Below are 19,468 nucleotides of genomic sequence, written 5' to 3' on the forward strand. Positions count from 1 at the left end.
GGGGACAAATTTTGCCATATTTTGGGTCTATTCTGCCCCAGCCATTTCATAGGTCTGGAAAAGGCCTTTTTCTAACAAAAAAAGTAAACTGGAAGTCAATTTTAAGGGGTGCTGGGGAGCTTTGAGGATCTGAGGCAGCCACAGTTTCCGCACCTCTGCATCAACTGAAAGAACATTAACATCCTGTAGGGCTTGTGTTTCCTTTGCTTCTTTTACTACTTCACCTTCTTAAAACACATTCCTGCTCTCTGGTTTAATCTGATTCTATTTGATATATTGCACTTTATACTGCTTACAGAATATCTGCATACTCATCTGGACCCCAGTGTGGGAAAAATCAGCTTTTGTGTATGAGGTTTTAAGCAGGGATAAACACCATCAAGCCACTACTTCTCTGCTTTAAATTCCAAAGCAGCAAGATTTTACATGATCTTTTTGGTATTTAGATAATTTCTGAACAAACTTGAAAGGTAATGTAGCTTGTTTTTAATGTCTTTTATTGTGACTACTGTTTTATAGGGGTGGGTGTGTAATTTTTAAAAAAATTCTAGCAAGTTTAAGACAATCACAAATTCTTGTTGCATATATGTATCTCTAATTTTGTCTCTTGTCACCAAAGACTGATGGGGTTCCTGATAGAAGTGGCCATCTAGGCAAGTATAACCCAAACAAAAATCTAATTTGGGTCAGGATGCTTTAATGAAGTGAAATCTAGGAAATAGGATATTATCATCTACTTCCTGTGAACATGCAGGGTTAGCTGTGTTGGCCATTTAGTGAATTCAAACAAAAACCCACCAAACAGTGATACCTTTATTGGCCAACCAAAATGCACAATATACTTGTTGCAAGCTTACCTCTACACCTACCAACTAACGACAGAAACAACAAAATGCAAGCATCTTACCAACATCTCCAATTTTTTTCTCCTGTCTGGTATGTAACATCTTGCTTGATGAAGAAGCCAGTGCAGCTTTGAAAGCTTGCAACAAGTATATTGTGCATTTCAGTTGGCCAACAAAAGTATCATAGGCCCGTTACAGACCACCCAAAAGGGGCGGTCTCGGGCTGCTGCCGGTTGCAGCGCGGAGTCGCAGCAGCCAAACCGTGCGACTCCTCCGCACTGCAAAGAAGGAGCGCCTTCTGGCAACCCGGAAGAGAGGCCGCAAGTGCCAAAGCGCACACTCGCAGAGCGTCCGTTATGTCATTTGTTACGGACTCTGTCTGTGATAGCATAAGGGGCGTCTGGAAGAGACACCCCTTTTTCAAAATGGGACGTCCTAAGGACGTCCCTTATGGCGGTGTGTAACGTGCCATAGTTTGGTGAATTTTTATTAGTACTTCCTGAGGTTAATGTCAGTGCAGATTTTTGAGGTATCATACTCATCAGCCAAGCTAACATCAGTCGATCTATCTTACGCCAGACTGTTACAATGCTTTCTGCATATCATTGCAATATACCAGTGAACTGTTCTCCTGTTTATTGGAATTAAGAGAAGTATATTTTCCCACTGAATTTCAGTTACCTTAAGAACAGTGATGCTTAATCAGACTGAAGGCCTTCTTCATTCAGCATTCTGCTCACACAGGGATCAGGCAGATGCTTAGGGAAGTTGCACAAGCACTACAACACCTTCCCTCTCAAGGGTACCAGCAACAGATATACAGAGGTGTACTGTCTCTGATACTGCTGGGCAATAGCCACTGATAGCTCTTCCTCTTTTTAAGCTATCTGGCCAGAACTAGACAGCTTAGATATTTAATCAATTTATTAGACAACAACTAGTGGAGCATGTCGATTTTATCTTGGTCAGCCCTGTATACAAGCCTAGATGTAACCTGACTACAAAATTATGCATTTGCACCATTGTTCACATATACATTGGTAGCCTAAAAATTGAGAAGACTCATGCAAGGTTTTCTCTACTCTGCGATAATTTTTATCACATGTAAGCTGGAAAGCACTGGTTTTTAGGCCTCTCAAATTTAAGGGTTAATTTAATTTTTTCTTTTTCATATACTTCTTAAGTGGGGTTTAGTGTCCCTAATCCACATACCTTTTGTCTTGCAAATCACTCACATTTAGTACAGTACCACAGGAAAAATGCATATTAATTACTTTTGTTACAATGAGTACAGAAATCTACCAATATGTCATCAGTGCTACTTTAAAAATAAAAACTCTTTCTCACAAACATCTGCACCTGGAAATCAGGCGAAGTGAAAGGACATTTACCATTCACTCTGTGAGAGCTGGTGTGGTGTAGTGCTTTGAGTGTTGACTATGACTCTGGAGACCAGGGTTCAATTCCCTGCTTAACCATGATGCCCACTGGGGGACCTTGGGTAAGTCACATTCTCTCAGCCTCAGGGGAAGGCAATGAGAAACCTCCTCTGAACAAATGTTGCCAAGAAAACCTCATGATAGGGTCGCCTTAGGGTTGCCGTAAGTCTGAAATGACTTGAAAAAACCTGACAATGAAAGTACTCTGTCCATTGCAGAGAACTTTCAAGATGTATCTTCACTTATATCCCAAAGATGTCAAAGGAGGAATCTGCCTCATTTTGCGCCGAGGAAACACCTGGAAGCCAAAATAATAACTGCATTGGAGTGTCTCTGAAGCCTAGCACTAATTAAAGGCACAGTCTCTCCCACCAGAATGCTCCAGAGATAGAAGCAGTCTGGAGCTACCAATTTTGCTCATGATTTATGACTTTGTCTGTGGACTATGCAGTGTTGTACCATATAATACACTGGGGGGGGGGGGGAACTAGGAATTGAAAATTAATTTTTAAACAAGTTGTCATCAAAATCTACAACTTTCCAGCACATTAACGGATTGGCTGATAACCTGAACGTAGCTACAATACATCAAGGTAGCTATGATACGCATAGCTATGTCTCCTGTCCAAGACGACTATCACCCCTGGCCCAGTCCCGCCTTTTTCTGGCTGCAACCCTCCCAAACATGGCCACTGCTTGGCTGGTGAGGAGTGAGAAGGGATAGCAGACAATCATCTAGCTGTGTTTACAAATGTGGATGTAAAGCAATAAATATCTGCAGGGACCTCCACAGGTTTCTACAGATTATGTCACTGTTGTGCATGCAACTTTAGGAAGATAGGTGGATACCTGTCTGCTGCACCTCTTCAGTTTCCCACCTGTAAGGAAACAGATGTGTTGAGGGAGGGGGCTACAACTAAGGTCGGTTGTGGGGTTGGACACTGCACACTTGGTAGAGGATTCCATCCTCCGTCCCCCACAACAGCCAAAGTAGTGAGTTACAATGGTATAAGTCCAACACATTATGTAAGATAACATAGTCATATTTCAGGTATAATTTTGAATGCATTTAGCATTTACACCTCTTCTGTTAATCTAACATGATTAATACCATTATAAGAAAGTAACAGTGGTGGCTCAGTGGTTAAGATGCCAATTCTGATGATCATAAGGTCAGAAGGTCAGCAGTTCGAGGCCCAAGTGCCAACTGTCAGAGTGAGCTCCTGATACTAGTCCCAGCTTCTGCCAACCTAGCAGTTCAAAAGCATGCAAATGCAAGTAGACAAATAGGTACCATTTCAGTGGGAAAGTAACAGTGTTCTGTGCAGTCATGTTCACATGATCACAGAATCATCTTTGGACAAAGTTAGCGCTTCAACCTAGTAACAGAGATGAGAACCTCCCTCTACAGTTGGTTACGACTAGACATTCATATCAAGGGAAAACCTTTACCTTTAAGAAAGTAATTACTATACCATTTTTATAATATAAAGAATTAAATATGCCTGGTAATGTTTTGATCACTGTAAAAACCAACAGAACACGCTATTAAATAAGTAATACCATTTTTTAGTTCTATAAGTTTTCCTGAGCCATTGTCATATCATCCCCCAAAATGTTTTGATTCTTCATGCTGAGAACAATTGTTACTTAAGTAATTTTTGAGCTAATCTAAATTAGAAATCTTTGTTGTTCTGTGTATGGTTTAACAAGCTACAGTATATGTAGCTTTAACCAATCTGTTTTGCTACTTTTATGTCATTCTGAGAGAAAATTACCGTATTTTCCAGCGTACAAGACGACTTTTTAGCCCAGGAAAATCTTCCCCAAAGTCGGGGGCCCATCTTGTACGCCAGAAAGCCGTTGGGTCCTAAAGAGAAACAAGAGAGCCCTCGGCAGGAAAGCCTTCTCCCAAAGGCAAAGAAGCGTCCTCCTCCGTTCCTTCCCTTCTTTGCTTTTTCCCCTTCCTTCCTTCCCTCCCCTTCTTTTCCCCTCCCTCCCTCCCTCCCTCCCTCCTTCCTTCCCTTTTTCTTCCTTTTCTTCTCTTTCTTCCTTCCTTCCTTCCTTCCTCCCTCCCCTCCCTCTCCTGTCCTCCTTTTCCCGGGGGCCCTGACTCTGAGAGTCAGGCTACAGTCAGGTTGCCCTGGCTACAGAGCAACCAATTCCTGTTTGGATGGAGTCACACTAACAGCCAATCAGATTGAGGGCAGTGGTCGCCCCCCCACCCTCACAAACTACAATTCCCAGGATTCCCTGGTTTTTCAAGGGAATTGCCTCCACACTTCCAGATCCCAGCCCCAGAGAATGAGTCTACAGTATATCAATGTTGCCAATTTAAGTCCACTTCTGCTGGTGCATTTGGATTTAATAATGATAACAATAATGTTGATGATGATAGATAGATCTTGTAGCACCTTTGAGACTCACTGAAAGAAAAGTTGGCAGCTTTCTTAGACTTAAGCATACTTCCTCAGATGCATGGGAATTGTAGTTCATTGTGGCACCAGAGCTCTTTCTCACAAAACTACAATTCCCAGGGTTCCCTAGCACTGAGCCAGGGCAACTAAAGCGGTCTCAAACTGGATTATGTCTGCAGTATGGATTGGACCTTGAGCATTTTTAATAACGAAGGTCCAAAACACATTGCAGAAATAATCCAGTTTGTGACCACTTTAACTCTCCTGGCTCATTGCTAGGGAATCCTGGGAATTGTAGTTTGTTGTGGCACCAGAGCTCTTTCTGATAGAGAAGGCTCAATGTCTCACAAAACTACACTTCCCAGGGTTCCCTAGCACTGAGCCAGGGCAGCTGAAGCAGTCTCAAACTGGATTATTTCTGCAGTGTGTCTTGGATCCAACTCAGGCTGCATCTTCACTCCAGAGACAATCCAGTTTCATACCGTTTTAACTGCCATGGCCCAGTGCTATGAAATCATGGGAATTGTAGTTTGTTGTCACACCAAAGTTTGCTGAGAGAGAAGGTTAAATATCTCAGAAAACTAGAATTCCCAGGATTCCATAGCACTGAGCCAGGGCAGTTAAAGGGGTGTCAAACTGGATTATTTCTGCAGTGTAGTTGCAGCCTAACATGTTTTGATTTGGCACAAAGCTTCCTGGGCTTTGATTCCAATAGGAGCCACTTGAACTGCCACGGCTCCATCCATACAGACTCCCTGGGATTTGTAGTTTGGAGCAGCGCCCCCTCCCCGCATTCTTTGGGTAGAGAAGGCAGAAGACCTTATAAAACTACAAATCCTAGGATTCCAATAGGATGGAGCAGCAGCTCTTAAAGTGGTGTCAAACTGCATTAATTCTAAAGTGTAGATGCACCAAGAGGAAGGGTGGGAGGAGTTGTCAAGGCGGGTGAAATAATGTTGTGTATGCTGTTATTTCAAATGTGGAACACACTCCTTCCTCAGAGTGTAGTGGAGTCTCCCTCCTCTTCCCCTTCTTTTCTTCTTTCTCCTTCTACTTTTTTCTCCTCCTCCCTCTTTCTCCTCTGTCGCTGCTGCTGCTGCTGTTGTTGTTGTGTGCCTTCAGCTCCTTTCTGACTTATCGTGGAAGAGAGGGGTAGTCTTATACGGTGAGTATATCCCAAACACTCTATTTTAAGTTGTAAAGTTGGGGGTCGCCTTATGCGCCGGAATATACGGTAATGATTTTATCAAATGTAAGTTAGTCGTGATTTCTTTCTTTGATCCCTTTAGGTGAAAGCTGACAAAAAGATATGAATACTGCAAAAATATTATTAATAAAACAAAACAAGAACATTTAGAAGAGTACAGTTATCTGTCAGAGAGCCAAAACTTTTTAAAGCCTGGAAACAAACCCAGAAGGAAACAGATATGGTTTTGAGCAGTCATCTGGTTTACTGTGATGTCACATAAGGCTAGATGTACATCTTACAGTGACTGGTTTCACTGTACAGTCAGACTCCACATTTGCAGCTTTGACTCCTGAGGATTTGATTATTCCCTGACTTGATTATAAAAATAAATAATAAATAAAATAAAGTTTTTATTTCTATCCCGCTTTTTGCCAGGCAATCAAAGCGGCATACAACAGGTTAAAATACATCCATATATACATAATACCCCCCTTAAAACAAGATTAAACAATGGCCTGTTACAGACAGCCAAAATAAAGCTGCTTCGAGTCACAGTGGAGATATGGTGTTTCAATGATGCATGCGTCCTAAGAGTCCAGAAATCGCACCAAAGCCACACTTCAGCCCTAAGGACTGGAGCGTGGCTTTGGTGTGGCTTCTGGACTCTTGCATCATTGAAACACCATACCTCCACTGTGACTCGAAGCAGCTTTATTTCGGCTGTCTGTAACAGGCCAATGTAAGATTAAAAACTACATATTAAAACCGACTAAGCTAAATAAAATCATCATGGGATTATGTTCTCTTTAGGCATCTCCAGGCCCCCCAGCATGACTCTATGCCAAGGTTCACTAGAAGTTGCTTTGGAGGACCTAGAGATTCCTAGAGAGACACTTCCCTAGTCATTTTGGGGATAATTCTATGGTCAACTTCCAGAGGTGCTCTCTTAGGTTAAAAAAATATGTTCTATTATTTGCAGTTTTTCCACTTTCATGGGGGCCCTGCACCCCTAACCACAGTGAATGTTGAGGGCCCACGATATTCGAATAATCCTAATCCCTTCCCCTTGTCAGATCATCAGGACAAGCACCCTCAAGCCCTTTAGTGGATCAGACATCTGGCATCACACAACCTCTGAATTCAACTGATTCAAAATGTTAAACAGAAATGAAACAAAAAAAGTCTGTGATTTGCAGAAGGAGAACTTAAACTATTTCTCATCCTCTCCCTGCCTGTATAAATACAATCTCCTGCCACTCCCTGGCCGTCACATGCCAAGGGATTGGGGGAAGGGAGTGCAGTGGTAGAACAAAAAATGCTAAAAGCAAATGTGAAGAGAAACACATGCAAGCCGCTACAAGGCTCCAGTTCTGCAATATGGGTGATGGAAGGAGGCAGGTTCAGGTAACACACAAGCTTCTCTAAAGACAAGTTAGCAATACAGTATTCTCATTCTGTGAAAGTTTACAGAAAGAAATAGAAGACTAATAATTGGGATGTTGAATTCTACCAGCAGAACTGTTTCACAGCTGTAGTTACTACTACAGTAAGCAAACATGTAAATTATTATACGACACAAATTATACACCATCTTTAATTTCTTTTTACATACACACATAGATGCAGAATGGTTATATTCTTCCATCCATTGATTGTAATTCTTAGGCTAACAAATTTCGTATTAAAATATTTTCTGGGAAAATGGGAGTACACAGCCAATTGCCCTTTTCAAGGACATAGTTAAACAGATGAAAGTCAAATGGCTAAATAGCTACTGAAACACCAAATGTCAGCTATAAAAGGTTGCTGCAAATTACCTGTAGCCTTTTAAGAAATCAGAACTTCAGATTGGGTTTTTAATTATTTTCCCATGTGAAAGCCTTTAGTACCTTTAATCTATGAAACTACTCTGGAATTACCAGCTGGCAGACACAGTCCAACAGTAAATTGGAGGGAGGAGGAGGAGAAAGGTAAAAATCAATAAGAAAGAGAGTCTAAGTGATGCTCAGAGTAATTTCAAACTCACAATAAAAATCAGATGAATATATAATGGAACTCATAACAGCTGCTCTCATTCACTATGGAAAAAGCTGAATGGACATTGTTCACACTAGGATGAAAGCTCTGTGTATAATTCCAGAACAAGCCATTTGATGCATTCGTTCAATATGATAGAACAATGTCCTGACATTACAAATGGAAAGCTGTACTGTGATAAATTAAACAGGACTGTCATCATGGTCTGCACTTTATCCAATTATGCGCAGGTAATTGCAGGATCACCATATATTTTTCTTCAGTCTGAATGGTTAGTTGCACGTTAAACTCTATCACACTTCTTATTTGCCTGTTGCTTCCCTATGCTGATTTATATGCCATAAACCTGTAAGTAATAGATCCAAATATCCTAAAGGCACCAAATCCTGTTGTATATTGGGAGCTAAGCAAAGTCAGCCCAGATAAATACTTAGATGGGAGACCACCAATGCATGCCAGGTGCTGTAGGCTGTATTTCCTAAGAAGTAACTAGCAAAACCATCTCTGAGTATTGGTGGTTGCCTTAGAAAACCCTATGAAATATATGGGATCACCATACATGTATGTATTGAAGGCACATACATACATAATTGAAGGCACATACATACATCAACCTGTAAGTAGTGACCTGTCCTCTTGTTCTCTGGAAAGTGTCTTTCACATTGTGCTATATAAACAAAATACCCAAAAAGTTGTATCATTAAGCCTGTGCTGAGTATTAAGGAGTCTTGTATTATTTTTTCTTCCACACACAACCTGCTTTTGCATCTAAACTAGTATTTGAAATACATATAAGCAGAATCATTCTCAATTAAAATGTTCTGGGATATCTGTTTCATTTCTGCTTCTTCACAAATATGAGAAGCTGAATTAGTTGTGTTGTGTCCATGTGTATGTGTCTGCACTTTCAAGCCACCTGTTGACTTCTGGTGACCCCATGAATTTCAAATCCATACCCTTCTGCAAATTTGCTGCATGCAAAACCCTTCCATCTGTAAGCATATCTAATATTGTGTTAGAGGATGAAGTTTTAGGCCACAGGCCTTCACTACTGTAAGCCTGATTCATTATTTTTATAAACAGTAAGTGTGCATCTATTAATTCATCTTTCACTGTAATTTTTTTTACAAAAACAATTCTTTTCCATTCTGTGTCTTATATTACAAAACAGAAGGACTGCTTGGCCTAAAATAGCAACCCAACCAAATACATCACAGTACCATCCACATAAATCACATGACCAAAAACATCAGCAGGATGAAGCAAGCAGGCTACATCTTAAATTTATCATCATAAAGTGTGGGTGTATGTGCCTTCAATTTGCCTGTCCACTTATGGCGACCACATTAATTTCATAGGATTTACTTAGGCAAAGAATACTCTCAGGTGGTTTTGCCAGTTCCTTCCTATACTCCCAGTTTTGAAAAATTATTATGCCCTATACACCAGCTTGAACCTAGACACACGCAGGAGAATGGGACAGCAGGGGTTTGAGTGATGTGTGCTCACAGTTCCAAGTACATATCAAGGCTCTATAAAAGGTTCTCAACCCACAGGAGACAAGTCCCTCCCCTCAAGTTAACTTCGAGAGATTTTATATCTCCAAAAATCTTTTTTGTTTGTTTTGAATTATTAAATGCTTAGAAAACCATAGTAAACAATTGAAACTTTCCCTGATACCCATCTGGCAGGACTATCCCAGCTGCTGGAGAGTACAGTTTAGCCCTGTGCAACCACTGGGATTCAGCTTTTAGTACAGATTGCCAAATAATGGAAAACGAATGTTCTCCAAGGCAAAGGCAAAGCCACACCCACATGAGGCAGTCCATACACTCAGCCAAGGCATCTTGTGCTGGCAACCAACGCACACAGCACAGACTTTTACTATGGCAAGTTAGCACACATCGCAGATGATGACATGCCTGGCCCTGGAGGCCCAATCCTACCCTGGATGCCAAGCTTTTTGACGTGGAAGTTCTGCTCCCTAAATCTAGATGGGTGGGATCATAAACAGACAGACAAACACTCTCCCACACACTCAGAGACGCTTTATTATTTCAGGCCTGCAAATAGCTGTTGTCCCAGGGATTTAGTTCACTTCTTCCTTCTCCAGAGGAAACAAAAAGTGCCCAACCTAGGCCATGAACACTTAACCTAGAAACTAATGGACTAATGGTGGATACAGAACATCCCAAGAATGCCTTTCTGCACAGATTCAAAATTACTGCTGGTTTATCTTTTGCATATTGCTGGGCTGCGTTCTTCCATGGAAAGAAAAGCAAAGGCAAAGATGGAGGGGCAGTGGATCCCAGGACTAAATGCTGGGTTGAATTCACACCAAGTGCTGCCTGCAATCCTAAACCAATTTACTTGGGAGTTGCAAAGGGCTGTTGTAACACCTTTGAGACTAACTATGCAAAAGAAGCTCTTGCCTCAGCTTTTGTAGATTTGGCCTGCTTCCTCAGATGCATGGAATGAATGGATGCCCAGGAAAGACCTCCATAATCAAGACTGTATGAATAGCCATGGAAATGCCAAACTAGCAGGTATGGTGATGAGGTGACAAGTTCAGTTTTAAATAGTCGCTGAAGGTCAAAGGCAAGAGGGAATCCTAGGGCTGGAAGAGACCCCAAGGATCATCCTGCCATGCAGGAACTCACAATCAAAGCATCCCTGACAGATGGCCTTCCGGACTCTGTTTAACAACCTCCAAAGGAGGCTCTACCATTTTCTGAGGCAAGATCTTCCACTGTCAAACAGCTCTTACCATCAGGAAGGTCTTCCTAATGTTGAGGTGGAATCTCTTTCCCAGTAGTTTGAACCCATTGCTCTGGGTCCTATTCTCTGGAGCTGCAAAAACAAGCTTGTTCCATCCTCAGTATGACACCCCTTCAAATATTTAAACAGGGCTATCATGTCACCCCTTAACCTGTTCCTCACCAGGCTAAACATACCCAGCTCCCTAAACCACTGGGAAGGTGTTGCCTAAGGCCAGGGTGGGAGGGAGCTTTGGAAGGAGGCACAGCATGTATGGCAAGTTGAGAACCAGAAAGAGAGAGCATCCAGTGCTATAATACGCTCAGTGGTTTAAGCGTTGAACTATGCCTCTGGAGACCAAGGTTCAAATCCTTGCTGGGCCATGGAAACCCAGTGGCTGTCCCTGGGCAAGTCACACTCTCTCAGCCTCAGGGGATGGCAAAAGAAACTTGGCAAGATGGAGAAACTTGCCAAGAAACCCCCACATGATAGTCTTAGGCTCACCATAAGTTAGGAATGACTTGAAGGCACACAACAACAACAACAACATGTTGTCATGTAGCCTTTTGGTACGTTGTTGTGATTCATTATACAGCCAACACAGGTCTCCCTGGATACATTTAATGAACTGTTGTTGTTGTTGTTGCTGTGTGCCTTCAAGTCATTTCAGACCGACAGCTGCCCTGCGTAGAGCCAGCGTAGAAGAGGGTCCTGGCTTGGCCATGGAAACCCTTTGGGTGGGTGCGCTTCCTGGCCCTTTGCTATGGAATTCTGGGAGTTGGAGTTGGTTGTGGGGCCCAGAATTCCATAGCAAAGAGCCAGACAAAGAGTTAAAGCGCTTCCAAACCGGGTTATTCCTCCAGTGTGGATGCATATCCACTGTGTGTGCTTCGTGTGTTTTACCTTGGGCGATGGCGATGGACTCGAAGCGGTGTAGCTCCCGGAGGAGGCAGCTGCGTTCGGTGGAGTGGAGGCTGTAGATGAAGTCCCGGGCTCCCTGCGCCGTGTTCAGGGCCTCCATGGGCTCCTTCTTCGGGTGGGTGCCCAGCGCCCTGGGAAACAGCGGCGGAGGGAAGGGCCGCCGCCGCAGCAGCAGCAGCCTCTCCTCGGGGGCTCCTCCGCTCCGTCGGAAGGCGCTGCTCAGGCGGCGGCGGAGGAAGAGGAGGCAGCAGCCGCTGTTGAGTGGCCGCCGCCGCGGAGGCCACCCGCAGCCCAGCCGCAGCGCCCACCGGCAGCTCAGCCACGGCGACATGCCGCTACCGAGCGCCGCTCATGGAGCCTCTCTTGGGCTTTGCGTTCAGAAAGGGCAGCTCCTTCCCTCCCTCCTCCGCCGAGGCGGCGGCATCCTCCTCCTTTTCTCTCTCCTTTCACAAAAGCTGGGCGGATTATTGAGTCCCTGCGGGGAGAAAGAGAGGAGCAAAACAGACGACCTCACCCTTCGACCGTTGAAAGCCGACTGAGCCCTCTCGCGCTCGCTTCACAGCGCCAGTGAGGGCGGAGGTAGAGCCGCGCAGGCGCAGTGGCAACAATTTGGTTAAAACTCCACCCCCTTTTTGCCTATTTTTTACCTCTCTCCCCGGTGCCACGCCCACCTCCTCAGACAAGAACACTCTCGGCCTATGGGAAGAAGGAACAGGTTTTTTTTCCTTTATTTGAGTGACAGGCCAGATGCCACGCCTACCTTCTCGGATGATTTAATGACAACCCAACACCTCTCGGCCTATGGGAGCCAGCGAAAGGTTTTTTGCTCCGTCCCTTATTTGAGTGACAATCCGGATGCCACGCCCATCACCTCGGACAAGAACGCTCTCGGCCTATGAGAAGAAGGAACAGGGTTTTTTCCCCTCCCCTTGGAAGGTTTAATGAGAACACACCTCCCGGCCTATTCTATGGGAAGAAAGGAAAGGGTTTTTTGCTCCGCCCCTTATTTGAGCGACAAGGCAGGTGCCACGCCCATCTCCTCTCGCCCTTTTGCCCGTTGACCAATAGATGCGAAGTCTTTTGACAGGCGCTAAAAACAACCAATCCGGGCCCGAAAAGAGGCCCCGCCTCCCTCACATCAAAAGGGCCCCTCAGTAGAGATTGCCCTTCATAAATTCACTGAATTGTACATGTCTCTGCACTGCAGAAATAATCCAGTTCGACAACAATTTAACTTCCTTTGCTGAATGCTAGGGAATTCTGGGAATTGTAGTTTTGTGCGAGCCATTTAGCTTTCTCTGGTCCAATCCACACTGCAGAAATAATCCAGTTTGAGACCGCTTTAACTGCTCTGGCTCAGTGCTAGAGAATTCTGGAAACTAATTTAGTGAGAGATTTAGCCTTCTCTGTCAGAGAGCTCTGGTGCCACAATAAACTACAATTCCCAGGATTCCCTAGCTCTGAGCCAGGGCTGTTAAAACGGTCTCAAACTGCCCTGACTCACTGCTAGGGAATCCTGGGAACTGTAGTTTATTGTGGCCCCAGAGCTCTCTGACAGAGAAGGCTAAATCTCTCACAAAACTACAGTTCCCAGGATTCCCTAGCCTTAAACCAGGACAGTTAAAGCGGCCCCAGACTGGATTATTTCTACAGTGTGTTTTGGAACATAGAAGGCTAAATAGCTCACAAAACTACAGTTCCCAAAATTCGATAGAACGGAGCCACAGCAGATAAAGTGGTGTTAAACTGGATTATTTCTGCAGTGTGAATGCAGCCCTAGATAGAAAAAAACATCCTATTGATGAACTGATGAACACTGAAAAGATTAATTTTAAATGCGGAGTGTTTTAATGTGTATGTCTTGTCCTTTTAAGTCGTATGCATGTCCTTTTCAATTGATATGTGTTTTAACTGATGTGGTGTGTCTGTTAATGGTTTTTGTAAGAAATAAACATCATCATCATCATCATCATCATCATCATCATCTACTATTATTGTTAATATTGCATTGGGTATTGTCATTATTCTGTAGGGAAATGATATAAATTTACTTTGTACATGCTCCGGTACATCTTCACAATTTAATTACTGTTTCCATGTGGAATAATGATTGCAAGCATCCTCCAAAGGTAAGAATATATATTTCAGGATATAGCTCCTGAGCAAATTAAACCTTCCATGCAAGGCACCAATTTCCCTGCAGCCTGCAGCCCATTCATCCGCTCTGGTCCAGTCTCACAAACTGCCATTTTGTAACTGAAACTTCTCTTTGGGAGCTCCATATTAAGCCCTGAGCCGGCAGCCTTTGCCCTGAGAAATAATCGCTTCTGATATCATATCAAGTGTTTTTCCACCAAGGAAATAGCTTTGAGGGCCTTTGTAATGTAAGCAGCCAGTAAAGCAATAATCTGGTGTTATTTTGCCTACTGTTTCTTAATTGCAGTTTGTTCACCATCGTTTCTAAGGTCAATAGAAATCTGGACATTTTAAGGGGACTGGTGGCAAACTGTTGAGCTCAGTGGTGCATAACATTTTCTTTACCAGGGGCCTCCTTTAAATACATTTTGTTTTCCTGCACCCCAAGACTTAACACAAGATTTAAAATCCAAATAATAATACAGCCAGTCCTCCATTTCCATGGATTCCTTGTCTACGGATTGAAAATATGCCAAAAATATCTAAATTCCAAAAAGCAACATTTGATTTTGCTATCTTATACAAGGGGTGCCTTTTTACTATGCCATTGTATACAATGGGAATGAAGCATTGATCCTGGAACCAAATCCTGGCGGATACATACACACACACACATATATATATATATATTACTGGAATATTGAACCATTAACAATTACACCAGCCACTAAACCTTCCCTCAGAGGCACCATCAGAAGTCTGCTGAGCAGCTTTCATGCCTTTGCGGACCACTTCCGAGGACACAGGCCTGCAGACCACAGGTTAAGATCCACTAGTGTAGACATAATACAAGTAGGACCTGCATTAAGATTGCTACTACAGTCAGCCCTCCACATTTCCAGCTTTGACTTTTGCGGATTTGATTCTTCACAGAAAAAAAACCTTGCCAAGAAAAACCCATGATAGCATAAACATTAAGGTCAATGGAGTCACTAGGGTTGGTGTCACCTGGTATGGTAACTCATGGTGTCACCTCACCATTGACCTCCTCCCATACTACACTCATACAGAATCCTTAGTAATGGTTTTTTGTACTAATTTACTCATAAATCAGTATGTAGAGAGATCTTGTAGCACCTTTGAGACTAACTGAAAGAAAGAAGTTGGCAGCATGAGCTTTCATAGACTGAAGTCTCCTTCCCAAGACTGAAGTCTACGAAAGCTCATACTGCCATAGCCTCAAAGGTGATACCAAAAATGATTCCCTAACTTTGGTCTTCCAGATGTTTTGGTCATCATCTCCCAGAATTCCTAACAGTTGGCCAAGCTGGCTGGGGCTTCTGGTAGTTGAAGTCCAAAACACCTGGAGGACCAAAGTTCGAGAACCACTGTAAGATCTCTTGACATACTGATTTTGCAGACTTAGGGTCAAAACAGATGCCGCCCCTTTGATTGCTGGGCTGGGGCCTCGGCAACCACATGCCATACGCCACAACCCAGTGTTTTCCTGGCTCAAAGAGAAGTGGCAGAAAGCTGCTCCTTTTTGAGCTGGGAAAAAGCTGGCTTTGCCACTGTGCTGGTGGCTTTGGGGCATTTCAGTGACATGCCGCTGAAGCAGCAAGAAGCCGACACACATGTGGTCAGCTGTGTGGCTTCCCAGTGGCCTGGAGGCATGCACTGTCTGAACCCCACTCTTCCACGCCGCCAGGAAGCTGGCTCTTACTGCCGGTCTGTTTTGTCCCTAACATGGCTATAGTTTTGAATTCTAGTAATGTTCTCTCTAGGAATCTCTAGTTCCTCTGTCAAACTCTGCCAGAAGAGTCACACTGGAGGACCTAGGGAGTCCTAAAGCAAACACTTCTCTAGGCATTTGTAGGTCCTCCAGTGCAATTCTATGGTGAACGTCCCCCTGATGGAAGTGGGGGGACCTAGAGATTCCTAGAGAGGTGTTTTCTCAGGTAAATTATTTTATTATTATTATTATTATTATTATTATTATTATTATTTGTGGTTTTTCCACTTTCACTTTCTGGGCTCTTCACCCCAGTGAATGTGGATGGTTCCACTGTATTCACTTTCCCAGCCAGCCACACTATCTGTATAAAGATGTGTTAAGATGACAGACTGAAGAAAGGTGTGGCAGGGTTAGTCTTGAACATGTACGCTTCCCAAACGGATGGCGCATAGCAAGTATGAATCATCAAGATTATCTGCTCTTTGTTCCAAGACTTGTTACCAGGCAATTCTTTAACATTAATTGTCTTTAATTCATAATGTAGTTTCTCCTTTCTGCTTTTACAGTTGCAATTGTAACTCAAAAAGAATGAAACTATCCTTTTATTCCCAGTCATCACTAGCATGGCAGGAGATGAAAATATTTTCTCCATTTTTAGGCCCCAATAGTATTAAGTTAATTCAATGCCATGTTCATGAGCAAATCCTTGGAGGAGCTTAGATTAACCTACTTTTTGTCTTAAAACCACTATAAAAGATAGCATATATAGTATTTATCAGGTAAGCCATTAAATGGTTACACTAGGGAGTTTATCACACGACAGAGATTGGGAGTTTATCCCATGAATATCCCGGGGAAATTGCATAATTACGCGAAACGATTTCACAAGACGTCACACAAAACCCACCATTAAAGTGGTCATAAAGAAGCATTAATGTGCATCTTTTTACTTTCTGGATTTCAGCAACAATGCATTTCCGATATAACTTTATTTGAGTGATTGAGTCTGATAATCCTTTGTGGAATTATTCGCCATTTCCACTTCATTTGTGGGATTCTTTAAATGCACTTTAATCTATCTTTAATGTCGAAATCAGCCCCAGTGAGATAAACTCCTAAGACTAAACTTCTTCATATTCGGACAGAGCATGGATGGGCAACCATGGAAGGCAAGGAGGCCCCATTAGCCCCCATCCCAAGAACTTGGGGTGCTCCATCTTGACATCACCTCCACCACTGCAAAAATCAACTAATTTTTTTGCCCCCAAATAACCATAAAATCACCTGAGGGACAATGGGGAGCATTTTTATTATGTGTGAGGCCCAGGAGAGACCTGTTTTTATCAACAGGAAATGAGCCAAAGTCACTTTCTGTTCATTTTCTGTGTCTAAAGAAACAGAGGTCCCATCTATCCTGGGACTAAAATGGCACAAGGGGCCCCCAAAGCATGGTGGAAATACCACCCAAACCCCTTGGAGGGCATTTTGGGACAATTTTTTGATCCTGGGGGTCCTTGGGTGCCACAAAAATGGCCCTGGAGGCTACACTTTGCCCATCCCAATCTAGAGACACTGAACTTTAGCAGATACAGCTTTTCTGCCATAGATTTCTGATATCTGTCAGAGCAGCTGTCAGGAAAGTGGCTACTTATCCAGATGCATAGTATGCAGTGTATTCATGCGGTTCTCCAGACAATATTTTAAATATATATATATATATATATATATGCCCATATTTATGCTATTTTGAGTCCTTCTCCTCGAAGGAATGTGTTTTTGGCAGAATATATTCCATCCAGATGGCCTCTTCTTCAACAAGTGTTTCTGCAGCTCTTGTGACCCTGCATCTTTAATTCCGCACAGTGGATGAGTTAGCACTCATTTCCAGTTACAAGCAAATAAATATCTAAGTCTTAGATGTCACAAGTAGTTTTCATTTTTAAGCCGCTGCAGTTTATAATTGTTCCAGGCTTTTGGTTAAAACTAAAAACAAAAGGGGGGAGGGAAAAGTGGATGTTATCTTACAATATTTCAAGTTCAGTTCATTTTCTGTCTGGTACTTAACTTCTATCTTTTATCACAGTAATCCGTTTTTTCAGCTCTAATTCTCAATCTGAAGAGTATAAGCTTTTGATGAAATGCCTTTGGCTTTTTGGCATGCCTCTTTTCAAAATACAGGTTTCCACAAGGCAGCCTCACATCACATTAGTTATATTTCCTCCCAAACAGATTAATAATAAAAATTGCATATGTAACACAATTATTATTATTTATTATTTTATTTTCTTATATCCTGCCTTTCTCCCAATAGGAGGACTCAAGGCGGCAAACAACAGATTTAAAGCAGTACAATTTAAAAACATACAACATTAAAATAAACAATACAGCATTAAAATTGGTTTCTATCCAACATAGGGTGTTTGTTTTAGTTATGTTTTAATTTTTGTATGTTTTTAATGTTAATTTTATATTGTTTTAATTTAATGATTTTAACTGTTTTTACTGTAAAGTTGTTAACATTGTTTTTGTTTTATTAGCCACGTTGGGTCCCTTTTTTCGGTGAAAGGGGGCATAAAATGAAATAATAAACAAACAAACATCCTGGGTGCAAACTTTCACTCATACAATGGGACCCCTTCTTTTCTCTTGTTCTGAAAGGCTCCTTACTGAATAAATACAACATAATGCAATCTGCATCTGAGGAAGTAGACTGTAATCTATGAAAGCTCATGCTGCCAACTTCTTTATTTCAGTTAGTCTCAAAGGTCCTACAAGATCTCTCTACATACTAAAATAGGTTAGCAATGGAAGAAAAAATTCCCATCCTTTCCTCCTTCTGCATCCACCTACATCTCCCACAATCCTCTCTGGAGATTCAAAAAACTTTGTTGGTGATTTTAGCTGAATTTTACTGCAGAGTTCAGTTACTTCTCCCCTCCTACCAGTAATCCTCCATGCCTTAAACCTCCCATCTCCAGAGATAGTTCTTCAGTGGCTACAATCTCTGTGTTAAACACCGCTGTTCTCAGGATAAAAGTGCTATTGCAAGTATTACAGCTGTACTCATCAATATGCACTTTATATGTTTATCTTAACACAAGACTAGCTCAGCATTAACCCTGAGACCACGTATCCATTATGTATCTGCACAAGGCGTAATCAGAAACTACTTTATCTGAGCTACTGTGCTACAAAAATTTTCCAGGTTGCACAAGGTTGATAATCAAAGTATTTCACTTTGGTTTATGGAGCAATAAAAGATATATACAGAGAACCTATACATTAACCTTCAGACTTTCCGCATAGCGGCCTTTGCCAGGTTCTTGTATCCTTTTGTGGACATAGGCTGGCATTTTGTATTGCAGTTACAGATTTGTAACCTAGAGTTACAGGTCCATAACTGCTCCATATTCACTAATACTATGTAGTCACAGGAGATGACCAAATGGGGGATGGGACATCCTTGTCCCATCCTTTTGCTGTCCTTATGGTGCAACTGCAAAAAGATTTTCATGTGACGTCGCACTTATCCTGTCAGTGTTCCATCATTAAACTAAGATTGACCACGTTTGTGGGAAAAACTTTCACACGATGTCATTGCCCTGTCCTTGCCCTTCATGTTGTATTAGCGGAAGAATGTGTTAATGCAATTCCACTTCACTGACAGGTTGATGGCAGGATCAGCGTGAATGTGTGAATGTCTTTCACACAATTGCTGTCACAGATCGGACAAGGACAGGCTTTGCTCCCATCCCCCATCTAATAATCTCCACAGTTGTGGCACTATTGCAACAATCATAAATGCCATCTCAAACCTACTTTACAAGCAGACAACCACCTCTGAGAGGTGGAGGTCTGTTCTACTGATGATCAGGGCATGGGAGGATGATGTTTCCATTCCTCTCTTGCCAGCATGCAAGGCTACAGGAGTCAGAAACAGGACTGCAGAGCCCAAATCACCAGCAGAACAGACCTCCATCTCTTGGAATGAC

General features: G+C 42.5%; 1 protein-coding gene across 3 annotated transcripts in view; it reads right to left on the minus strand.

Annotated features, from left to right (window-relative positions):
- The window catches only part of LOC149317626 (transmembrane protein 65-like), a 31,376-nt gene extending 19,198 nt beyond the window's left edge, over positions 1–12,178 (minus strand). For 2 of the 3 annotated variants that reach the window (XM_089517920.1, XM_089517918.1), the window contains exon 1: positions 11,588–12,178. In XM_089517920.1, coding sequence (XP_089374046.1) covers positions 11,588–11,936 — 349 coding nt within the window. In that variant the 5' untranslated portion in view covers positions 11,937–12,178. The remainder of the gene's footprint in view (positions 1–11,587) is intronic. The other variant, XM_089517921.1, reaches the window with a different exon arrangement.
- Between the last annotated feature and the right edge of the window lie 7,290 nt (positions 12,179–19,468).

Source organism: Sceloporus occidentalis, unplaced genomic scaffold (assembly GCF_023333645.1).
Source record: "Sceloporus occidentalis isolate IW3139 unplaced genomic scaffold, rSceOcc1.0.p SCAF_3, whole genome shotgun sequence".
NCBI lineage: Eukaryota > Metazoa > Chordata > Lepidosauria > Squamata > Phrynosomatidae > Sceloporus > Sceloporus occidentalis.